At 35.9% G+C, this 11,866-nt stretch overlaps 2 protein-coding genes across 6 annotated transcripts in view; both read right to left on the reverse strand.

Annotated features, from left to right (window-relative positions):
- Rudimentary (carbamoyl-phosphate synthetase 2, aspartate transcarbamylase, and dihydroorotase rudimentary) overlaps window positions 1-8,842 on the reverse strand; it is a 30,702-nt gene extending 21,860 nt beyond the window's left edge. The window contains exons 1-12 of one of the 2 annotated variants that reach the window (XR_011718283.1): window positions 8,504-8,842; window positions 6,335-6,476; window positions 5,572-5,851; window positions 5,062-5,372; window positions 4,252-4,819; window positions 3,785-4,018; window positions 2,880-3,524; window positions 2,091-2,643; window positions 1,524-1,899; window positions 1,009-1,435; window positions 562-760; window positions 13-269 (exon numbers count right to left, since the gene is read on the reverse strand). Coding sequence is in view for 1 of the 2 variants with exons in the window: in XM_071707395.1 (XP_071563496.1) it covers window positions 13-269; window positions 562-760; window positions 1,009-1,435; window positions 1,524-1,899; window positions 2,091-2,643; window positions 2,880-3,524; window positions 3,785-4,018; window positions 4,252-4,819; window positions 5,062-5,372; window positions 5,572-5,851; window positions 6,335-6,476; window positions 8,504-8,624 (4,113 nt within the window). In the remaining variant the exon portion in view is untranslated. The remainder of the gene's footprint in view (window positions 1-12; window positions 270-561; window positions 761-1,008; window positions 1,436-1,523; window positions 1,900-2,090; window positions 2,644-2,879; window positions 3,525-3,784; window positions 4,019-4,251; window positions 4,820-5,061; window positions 5,373-5,571; window positions 5,852-6,334; window positions 6,477-8,503) is intronic. The other variant, XM_071707395.1, reaches the window with a different exon arrangement.
- A 311-nt stretch (window positions 8,843-9,153) lies between these two features.
- Window positions 9,154-11,822, reverse strand: LOC139773149 (pyridoxine-5'-phosphate oxidase). 4 transcript variants are annotated; one of them, XM_071707408.1, is made up of 6 exons: window positions 11,665-11,822; window positions 10,742-10,890; window positions 10,574-10,673; window positions 10,113-10,187; window positions 9,685-9,884; window positions 9,154-9,574 (listed from the first exon to the last, which is right to left on the reverse strand). In XM_071707408.1, exons 1-6 carry the CDS (start codon window positions 11,677-11,679, stop codon window positions 9,445-9,447), a joined length of 669 nt encoding a protein of 222 aa, XP_071563509.1. In that variant the 5' UTR covers window positions 11,680-11,822; the 3' UTR covers window positions 9,154-9,444. The 4 variants fall into 4 exon arrangements, with proteins under 4 accessions (XP_071563509.1, XP_071563508.1, XP_071563510.1 ...); XM_071707407.1 differs by having other exon boundaries at window positions 10,742-10,963; window positions 11,665-11,800; XM_071707409.1 differs by having other exon boundaries at window positions 9,154-9,569; window positions 10,742-11,775.
- Window positions 11,823-11,866: the final 44 nt, after the last annotated feature.

Here is an 11,866-nt window from a genome sequence, read left to right on the forward strand (position 1 = left end):
CTTTTTACTTACCTCGACACCATGCTCGGTATAAAAGTCAGCGGTACCCATGCTGGCATACAACTTGTATCCCATGTTCTTTAGATTTCTGATAGACTCAAGCAACTCCATTTTATGCTTGAAACTTCCCACAGATAGCAAAATACCTCTTTGTGGTATATGGAAACCGGTGCTCATCATGCCTTTCAGGTAAGCTTCATAACGATTCTCGCCGAAACAAGCTACTTCTCCAGTAGATACCATCTCAACACCCAACGTTACATCAGCGCCTTCAAGTAAGTCAATACCAATTATATTTTAATGATTTTTTAAAACTACATTATAAACCAATTAATCTAATAATAACTAACAATCTTCTTAAACTTTGAGCAAAACTTTTTTAAGAGTTCAAATAATTTAGAAGAAACAATTTAAAAGCAAAGTTAATCACGTAAAAAGAAGGTTTATCATACAAAAATATTAAAAAATAATAATATTAGATAATTAAGAAACTTGGATGTAGTGTATAATGCTGCCAAAAGTTAAATTTCCGTAAATTATATATAAAACTAATGTTTTTACCTTTAAGACGAGAGAAGGAAAATTGTGGAACTTTTATTCCAACTTTTCCACAGCCAGCTAAAACGTCCACAGGTTCAACTGTTAACCCCATGATTAAACGAGTTGCCGTCGCAACAAAATCGTGATCTAAAGTTTTGGAGACGAAGGGGAAAGACCTGGATACTCTTACGTTACACTCAATCACCTTCAGCTCGTTATTCTGCATAAAAAAACGTTACTAATTATCAATTTTGTTAAATATAAAATATAATAAAATCTATATATCAATCTGTAATCAATCTGTAACTCATATTTTTGATGTCTAAGCAACAGAAGTATGAAAGTAATGTGCAATTGTAAAATTAGACAGGCAATATAAAAGTATTATTTTAAAGATAATAATAATTGTGTGCGTTATTAAATTTAATTCATTAATTTTTAAACACATAAAAATTAAACGATACGTACCTTCGCAATTAGCTGCATGTTGAAAGGACCAGTGACTCCCAAAGACGCTGCTACTGCTTTAGAGATGGTCTTTATCTTCGCTAGGGTTTGCGCGTTGATGTCCTGTGGTGGTGTTACTAACGTGGCATCACCCGAATGAACGCCAGCATTTTCCACGTGTTCGGATACTGCCATGCATAAAATAATCCCCTCGTAAGCTACGGCGTCGACGTCAATCTCCTTCGCCTCGAGGATAAACTTCGATATTACCACGGGATGCTCCTTGCTGACTTCGCTCGCGCTTTTCAAATAAGACTCGAGATCTTGATTCGAATAGGCAACGTTCATCGCAGCTCCGCTTAGCACATACGAAGGCCTCACAAGGCATGGATATCCGACTTCCTCGCAAAACTCAATCGCCGACTTCAAGTTTGTTAGTTCTTTCCATCTAAAATAAAAAAAGAAACAAATTACGGGAATAATCACAACAAATGTATGTATGTATTTATGTACAATATATCTAGTAAAATTTGTACCTGGGCTGCGATATACCGATGCTGTCAAGCATACGGGAGAATTTGAAACGATTTTCGGCACCGTCGACGGATTCCGGGGAGGTTCCGAGGATCCGAGCCTGCTGTCTATGCAGATCCATGGCAATATTGTTAGGTAGTTGTCCACCCATGGATAGAATTATACCTTCAGGACACTCACAGTCGTATATGTCCATCACCACCTCGAATGAGATCTCCTCGAAGTACAATCTGTCGCTCATATCGTAGTCTGTACTAACTGTCTCTGGATTGTAATTCACCATGATGGTCTTACGTTCGAGATTTCGCAGTTCTCTCAGGCAACTCACGGCACACCAATCGAATTCTACCGAGCTGCCGATTCTGTACACGCCAGAGCCTGAAAGAAACATAAAATTTCTCATTTGCAACAATATGTCGTTTATGCCCACCTTTAAATTATGTTTAAATCGATAATCTCTTATTAGCTGGGCGCGTTACAAAACAAAATAGTATTTTCTTATTAAAGAAGTCTTGTTGTTTCAAGAAGTTTCGCTGCGATTAATCAACGATAATTATTCAACGCTGTACCTATCACCATTGTATATCCGCCAGGAAATTCCACGTCGTGAGTAGAGCCATTGTACGTTAGATAAAGGTAGTTCGTAGTGGCCGGCCATTCAGCGGCCACTGTGTCGATTTGCTTGACCATCGGCAGAATTTTATTTTCCTGTCTCTGTATTCTGACAGCCAGTTCGGAGCTCTTCACTATCGCGGCGATCTGTTTGTCCGAGAAGCCGTTCTGCTTTGCGCCCAACAGCAAGTCGCGCATGAGTTTCGTATGATCGGTATTCTCCAGGAGCACGTAATAGTCGATGATGTTCTTCATCTTCTCGAGGAACCAGCGATCTATCTTGGTGAGTTTGTACAACCGGTCGATCGAGTAACCGGCTTTGATCGAAGCCGCGAGAACGAACATCCTTTTGTCGGTCGGCTTCTCCAATTCTTCGTCGTTTGCCGGCTTGACGTAAGGATCGAAGCCGTTCACATTCTCGTTGACCATTCTCAATGCCTTCTGGAAGGCTTCCTCGAATTTACGACCGATCGCCATCACTTCTCCCACACTCTTCATGGAACTGCCGATCTGAAATGTATTGCGGATATTAGAAAATGTAACATGTATTGTAATATAAACTATGTTAAAGTAAAAAATTCATCATTATTGATAAAAATCACATAATTTTTCTTTGATTGGCTTTTTGTGCGTTTTTAAATTTTAATTCTGCTAAATTTTTGGTTGACGTTCAATCCCGTGGTTCAAGTGTCAATGAATCAGCGAAGCAAAAATCGCGGTTAAAAATTAAGAAATTAATTCAATACCTTCGTGCTGACGCGTTGAAATTTGCTAAGGTCCCATCTCGGTATTTTTACCACGCAGTAATCAAGACTTGGCTCGAAGCAAGCCGTCGTCTGTTTGGTAACAGAATTACAGATATCCGGCAGGCGTGTTCCAAGAGCCAATTTGGCGGCTACGTAAGCCAGAGGATAACCCGTAGCCTTGCTGGCCAAAGCCGAGCTTCTGGACAGTCTGGCATTCACTTCGATAATGTAATACTCTCCGGAGAATGGATTTAGCGCGTACTGGATGTTACATTCCCCGACGATGCCGAAGTGCCTGATGACCTTAATGGCAGTAGTTCGCAGCTTATTGTACTCTTTATTCGACAGGGTCTGGCTCGGCGCGACAACGATCGACTCGCCAGTGTGTATGCCGAGTGGATCGACATTCTCCATATTGCACACCGTGATACAGTTGTCGTACGCATCGCGGACAACCTCATATTCCACCTCCTTCCAGCCCTTCAGAGATTTGTCGATTATTAATTGATTGGAGTGAGCTAGAGCTTGTTGCGCTAGTGTCTTCAACTCCTCTTTCGTGTTAGCAAAGCCTGACCCGAGGCCACCGAGCGAGAACGCAGCGCGTGCCATTACGGGGTAGCCCAGTTTTTCAGCAGCTTCTAATGCCTGTTCAGAAAGAAATTGTATATCATAAGTAAATGTATATGTTGGCGATACATTAGGCATGGAATTCTCATTTTATAAAACTATAAAAAATGTTATAAAATTTGTTCAAAAAATTTCAATTATTTATCAGCAGCTACAGATTTTATCTTGGACGAAAATCATTTAAAATATATTCAAGATTGATATGTCATATTGATATGAACTAAAAATATTCAAATCTGTTATAGATAGAAAAAAGATCACTATAGTAAGTCATTTACCTCCTGTACCGAGTACACAGCAGCACTCGGTGCAACTCTTTCATTTATCTCGCTAATACGATCTGCGAAAATCTTTCTATCCTCGGTTTGTATAACAGATTCGATTGGCGTCCCTAAAATTTTAACATTGTACTTGGCGAACACGCCGTTCTTCTCAAGTTCTACACCACAATTTAGGGCGGTTTGCCCGCCAAATGTTAGTAATACACCATCCGGTCTCTCGGATCGTATTACCTAAAACAAATTATTGAACAAATGTTCTTTTAATTTTAATATTAAATATTAGGTAAAATTTGATATCTACATTTTCATCAATGTTTAACTGGTTTACGTCAAATGAAACATTCTGCATCAATGTTAACGATGTTTAAAGGTATATTGGTACATTATTCAAATTATAGTTATTAGTGATAAGCCATTAATCTGAGAATTTTCGTTCTTTGGACTTTAAGTGCAACTAAGCTTACCTGTTCTACATATTCGGGTATAATTGGCAAGAAATATACTTTGTCGGCCATCCCTTTTGACGTTTGCACCGTGGCGATATTAGGATTTATCAAGAGAGTCTGTATGGACTCTTCTTTTAACGCTTTAATCGCTTGCGAGCCCGAATAATCGAATTCTCCAGCCTGGCCGATGCTGAGCCCTCCCGAGCCCAGAATCAATATCTTTTTCGGTTTTTCGGTCACGATTGGGACCGAAGGTCGATAGGTCAGCCTCTCAGTGAGCCTATTCTTTATAGAAACGCAGGGACGATTATTAACCTGGTCTTTCACACTTTCCAGGAACACATCGAAAAGGCATTCGAGATCCTCAGGCCCTGCTGTGTGTTCCGGATGAAATTGAACGGAAAAATACGGCAAGACGGAGTGGATTACACCTTCATTGCTATTGTCATTGGCGTTGGTGAACAGCACCTCCCAATCAGCCGGCATTTTAGCAGCATCGACGCAAAATCCATGATTCTGCGAGGTCATGTAGCAACGTCCGGTAACGTTATGCGTCGCCGGTTGATTGTGCCCTCGATTGCCGTATCTGCAAAATGAGTGACAGGCATCGCTTGTAACAGTCGGCTATTATACTTCGTATTACATAGAAAGACTATTCGCGCATGACAGAACAATGATTCTTCTAACGGTAGAAACAAAGAATAGAGGTAAGGAATATCGGGATTAGAACATCTGTGATAAGAATGTGTGAATTTCTAACGGTCTTTCTTGTTTTTCTAGCAGTATTTGCTAATGAGAGCAGTGTTGACACATTCATATGGTACGTACCGCATTTTGTATGTAACACAGCCAGCGGCTATGGATAGCAGTTGATGTCCAAGACATATGCCGAAGATAGGTCTTTTCTGTTTGAGTACCTCTCGGATATTTTCTACGGTCACTTGGCACATGCTGGGATCACCCGGGCCATTGCTGAGGAACAGACCGTCGTATTCGGCAGTTTTAAAGTCGTAGTTCCATGGCACGACATCCACGCGAGCACCACGCTTCAACAGGCATCTCAGTTGGTTGTATTTTAAGCCACAATCAATTACGCATATACGAGGATGCCCGTTCGGATTATACGTCTTGGGGATCGGCTGGAAAATATTACATATATTTGTACAAAACTCTCTTTGTTGAAAAATAGTGTCGCTTTCATTAAGTAGCTTTATATGCGAGAATACTAACACATTCGCCTGTTAATACATTTGTATTACATTTAATTGTTCGTAATTGGTACAACGGTTTAAAAAAATTAAATAAAATTGAAACATCAGGCAAGATGCTCGTTATTACCTGAGAAACTTCTGCAACGAGGTTTCTCTTGTTAGGATCTTCTATTGGAGGCGTTATTGGCAGAGTATGTGGCGGTTGACCAAGAACTATTCTGCCCAATATAGTACCTTTTTGGTTAATAACTTTTGTCAATGCTCGTGTGTCAATATCACATATCCCGGGTACGTTTTGCTCTTTCATCCAATCGGACAACGTCTTGGTTTGTCGCCAGTGGCTAGGCTTTTCGCAAATTTCTCCGACCACGAGTCCAGCAGCCCAAATACGATGGGACTCGAACCAGCTGCGTCAAAATTAATATTTACCAATCGATACAAAGTAAAACTTTTGATATTTGCACGCGCATATTATTTCTTAATTTATAAACGTGCAGAAAATTTAAAAAAGTTTTTCTTACAGGTATTTTATAAGAAATATACTTTACATTTGGTATTTTTCTGTTGATTGATATAAAAAATTTTGAAATGCAATTGGAAGATGATTTTTTTAATGCATAAAAAAGAATACTTCTATAAGAAAAGATAAATCGTTTTTACTAAAGTATATTAAATAAATTTTACTTATTATATGTTATTTATTATTTTGCACATTATTTTTCTTGCAAACTTCACGGTAATAATATTTTAAAAATGTGTTTTAGGTATCATGGAAAAAGCGTATTGCTGCTTTGGTCAGTTCGATGCACGTGCAATGGACAAAGATTAATATTGTCATTGAGTGAAGTCGTTAATAGGCACTTGAGTTGAACCTGATTGCAACCACTTACTACGGTATACCGTATCCATCCTTTTCGTTTTCACCAAAGATGCCATAGTTTCCTATGAGCGGGTATGTGAGTACCAGAATCTGAGCGTGATAAGAAGGATCCGTAAGTGACTCCGGATAACCGATCATACCAGTCTGGAAAACTGTAAAAGAAGTAATAGTCTTTATATTTGCACATACACGAAGTACACACGCATTATCTCATTTTGCACGACATACTTTTTGTAGTAAAATACAAATTCAAAAAATCCCGCACAATTAATTAAATAATTTCTATAATAATAATACAATAATATATGGAAATTGCTGCACAATCAGAACGAAATAGTTTAAACTAAAATTGATATTGTAAAATATATATTTACTGTTGGCATCTTATTGATTAAGATTAGAATGTTAATTCTCGCGCGAAAAATTTATTATATCTCGCGGAATTTTCAATCGGTTTTTACAACTATATATACTTGTTGGTAATAATTACCATATATTACGTGCATATAAAATATAAATACATCAAACATTAATCAAATTAATTAACATTTATGAAATGTTAATAATTAATGATAAAAGGTGCTGGCAACAGATTGAAAGATGCTGCTAAAAATTATTCGCTCGAAACCTTTGACCTTTGAAACAAAATTTATTCAACGACATGTTAATTGCCTACATTGTTATTGTGCAGTGATACGTGCGTAAGCTTGAAAATTTTCCGCGCAATATAATGCGTAAGGATTTCTTAGTGAGAAATTATTATGTGTGTATGTGTGTGTGTGTGTGTGTGTGTACGTAACTTTACATCAACAAGTTTACATCAACAAGTTTGCATCAATTCGAGAGATCTTTTAGTATTGCTTTAGACAATATACGATTACAAGTCACATATTTGTTAATATGTGTCAAATTCACAATATATTAATATTAATATTAATAATAATATATATTAAAATTGCGAAATATATTATGTCTATTTTAAGAGATTGCGTCTACCGCCCTTTTTCCTTTTTCTTTCTGCCGCTTCTATTTAGAATTTATGTTAAGATAAAGATATATACTAAACACGTATACCGTAATTTAAGACTAGCGAGATTTGACCAACCACGTCTATCTGACATCCACAATTGCAACGTAATCATTTAGACGGCTTATCACCGTTAGCCGGTTGGAAGTAACAATGAATACGAACGAGTAACACCGTTCGAGCGAGCATTCGAGATTTGAATAAATCAGAAAAATAATATTTAAAATTGTAGCAGTAATTTTTGCAGTATTAAAGACATTTAAATGTACGAAACAATGTTTTTTATTAATTTTTATTTTTAAAAACTCGAACAATTTAAAGAGATCTAAATAATTGCTAATATTTCTTATTCAGTATCACAATCTTTTAAATTCGGAATTTTTTGCTGAACGTAGGAAAACAATATCAATTTACATTTAAATAAAATACGATTTTTAATTCTTAAAACGTAATATGAGTTTTTCATCGTTAAATGTAATAACAAAAAATTTCAATTTTAATTTTAAACTTTTAAAAAGTATATAACAAAGCAAATTAAATAAAATTTAAAAAAATATTTTTTATTAAGGAAATTAATCATTAAATGAAAGAAAAAGGAAAGACATTTTTTATTGACGCTCTACTTACAATTGACGAATCGATATTGCGTTTTAAAGGTCAATATCTGCGTAGAAGATATGCTTCTAAAAACGTCCTACACTAAAAGTGAATATATTTTTATCATATCTACAACTTTTTTATGCTGATAAGAAACAATATAGTCAAATAGCAGTCTTCTATAGCACAAATTTCTTAACTGACAAATGTTATATTATTTTAGAAGCTACTATACACTTCAGATATATAATTTTTACCACATATTTAACATCAAGCAATGACACTGCATCGTAAATGCCTCCGATAAATTACACAAAAATATACAGCGTTTCTTTATCATGTGCGGTCAATAAAAATAATGTTAATGCCATTCGCAATATGTTAATATCGACAGGTGTTTGTCATGCAGATCAGATGGTGTGTCCCATCTTATTATGCCATCGTGCGCAATGCTTTTCGGTTTAAGAAAGTCGGCATGGGAAACAGGATGCACGTGCACGCATACGGCTCCGACTTGTGAGAGGAGCACGTGTTCACGCTTACGCACGAACTCACCAATTTCACCATCAACGGATACGTCGGCACCGAAGCGTATTCCCGGAAAAACACTACCGTCTTCTAAAAGAAGATAACTATTGATCGCGCCATTGAGCCCGGTGGACGCGTCGCTGGACATTTTGAATTTTAATCACGTACTTCTCCGGCGTACGTGCTACCGACACACTGCGTGCGTCGCGAGCCGGGAGCACGCTTTTAGGCCATCAAGCGTCTCCGAGCCTCTCCTACGACGCCGATATGCGCGCTGTTAAAGCATTGTAAATGCGCATTGTACGACCAATTGGCGAGCAACGTTCCCGCTTTGCTGCGGAGAAGCTGCCACGCAAACCATGTGACTAGAATCGCTGCCATATCATTGGACCCTACGGCTGGAGTATCGAACGTTTTGTGTGCCGCTGTGTTAGCGGGAAGATTTCATTGGCCAACACTTCGAATCAATCTTCCAGGTTTTGCCAGTTTCAATTTTAATTTATAATTTTTGTTTAAAAGTTAATTTTTTTAATGCAATATAATACTTTTATGTATGTTCCAAATGTTAAGCAATAGGAAATGTATTATACTAGAAGATATGCTGTACTAGAAATAAACGAAATAGATAGTAATAGTAAAAATGTCATTGTGTTAATACATATTTATTACAGCCAGTCTATTATCCAATATCATTTTTATTACTTTTTTAAGTATCATATTTTTACGTATAATAATTGGCATTTATAATAATATTTTAACTATAAAAATATAAGTTTTAAATTTGTATCGTGTTTTTCAGTAGAATTTATTTTACTGCAATTAGAAACAGTAAAGATCCAGTCTGAGTATTATAAATACGATTATAAAAATCACCGAATAACTCCGAATCTTAAACAACAAATCAGTCTATCAGATCAGGTCTAACAAGAATAGAGTAATTTGAGAGGACACACGCAAATTATACAAAATTACGCTGCTATTCTTTGATAATCCCAACGATTCTTGCTCTCGTCCTTTTTGTAATGTATTCGATCGGCGATTAATTGGTCCCACGCGTGATAAAATTCCATTATTTCAGGTGATAATTTATAGGCTACGCTGAAAACACAAAAAACTTTGCCTTAATTTTGTCTATGACAAATATATTACTCTCATATATCTAGATTTTATGTTCGCCACATGTTATTTAAATTCAGCTGAAAACCTACACGTGATCCGGCATTGGTAGGTCGTCTCCCTTGTACGCTTGTACTAATATCTCATTATACCGGCGATTCAAATCGTCCCAGTTAGCCGGTTGGTCCTGATGGCATAGGTAGGTCCGGATTTTGCAGTGCAACGGCTCTCTCTCGTATATAAGTTGACAAGCCGGTCTTTCCAGTTTTTTCATCGATCCCTCTATCCTCACCTAAATCATCATTTCTCGAATTTTAAGCACCACCTGTTCTAGCAGACCGTTAGAAATGTTTCTTGTACGTTCTATCAGGGATACTTTCACTTTATATTTTCACTAGTAAAAGTAACAAAAGTTATAAAATATCTGAATAAATGTCGAACATATTAAAGATTGAACAGATGCGTTTAACAAGTACGTTTAATATTTAATTGATGAATTATTCCAAAGTTAAGTACTTGCCTGTCGCAAAACATGATGTTTGAAATCGTTCTTATAATTCCACAAAAAGCACATAGCAGTATATGAATTATAATCCTGTAAAGAAAGACAGTAAGAAAAGTAAAATCTTCATTATTTTGAGAATATCAAAGCACTAAAGAAGTGAATTAAATTTCAAAATTATTGGATGTCTCTTTCCCAGTTTTTTGATTAAGAGTCTATTTTTTCCTTCAAAACAATATTTTTAAAAATTATTGTTTTCAGATTTTTACAACTCTCTTTGTAGGTTCCATTAAAATAGTTTATAACTTAAAATATTAAAGAGATATAATTCGGAAAGAAGCATGTTTGAATTTACGTCTTTTTTGTATAATTTATAGTATGATTTATATGGCGGTAATGTTTAACTAAACTTTCTTTAGAATAAATACTTTTATATTAATTTCCGATAATTATATCAATATTTCGAGATTAATATTTACCATGTCCTTTACTTTCCGACTGCGTGCGTCTGTCATGATAACAAAACCGTCATTATCAAATTCTCGTAACATCAAATTCCTCGAGCTGACTTTGCAATTTCTGTGAGACACGGAATAAGTTCAGTTTACATCTCTCTACTGGATAGTACACTTTTAGGCTATACCTACGGGGAAGAGACAGTCGCTAGACAACAAACATCTACCAATCCAGTTTGGAATCTTATCGCTTCGTCGCGCCATATTCTGAAGAGATCAACGGGATTGTCTTCTGGACAAATTTTTGCGAGACCAACGTACTTGCCAGTCGTTGCCATTTCCTTTGTAAAGTATATGTGAATTAACTCAGCAAAACGCATATTGTACACGATGGAAAATGTTCCTACAGATTCTCTATTGGAGGAGATTCATTTTAACAAATAAGGTTATCTATTTTTAAATAGATAAGCAGTTATTTATTTTTAAATAGATGAACAATCACCTTACTTTAAATAGATCAGTTGTCTTATTTTAAATAGATAAGGAATTTTCTTAGTTAAATATTAACAAGATGTACTGAGTTCCACATAGCATTCCAAGAAGATATTTTTAATTACAAGATATGCTTTAATATAAACGAATGAAACAAGGCTATTCTATGTTATATTCTATATTGTTTTTATTCACGCTTTTCTGCTAACGAATAACGAGCTGAAAAAGTAAATCTCTTTACGTTAATTAATTTTCGCCAATCAATTCATGGTCTTAATAACATTAGATTAGCAGTTAAACAGTTCAAACATTGGCAATTTTTTAAAAATTTTAGTAAGAAATTTTAATTAGGAAAAAAAAGATAAAAGAAACACAAGATATAAAAATTAAATCAATGCACAATTTAAATTGAGAACTTCAATATATCAAATATAATTATAATCTTGAGAATCAATTGACAGTGTCATATCACGTGAATTTATAATGCTCTTGAACTAAATAATAACACAAACACCTGTTACTCAGAATACTTCTAGTATGGTATTCAATGTTACGTCATCTTTCTCATGCAGAGAAACGGCAAGCAATTTTACTAATTTAATTAATTATTCGAAAAAATTTACCATCAAATTCATCATCGCAGAAATGAATAAACGCCGTGCCACGTTTCCAGTAAATATAATCAACGAGTCGCTTCGACTAAGTCGACAACTACACTACTACTATTTACGTTCTTATCGATTCAGCTCATCTTCCCCTGTCATCTCCCACCTACTGCGCATGATTCTGCGCAAAGTGCACTTCGACGAGACTGCCAACACGTTA

This window comes from Temnothorax nylanderi, unplaced genomic scaffold (genome assembly GCF_030848795.1).
Source record: "Temnothorax nylanderi isolate EJ_2023f unplaced genomic scaffold, tnyl_v1.0 TNYL_tig0058_pilon, whole genome shotgun sequence".
Lineage (NCBI taxonomy): Eukaryota > Metazoa > Arthropoda > Insecta > Hymenoptera > Formicidae > Temnothorax > Temnothorax nylanderi.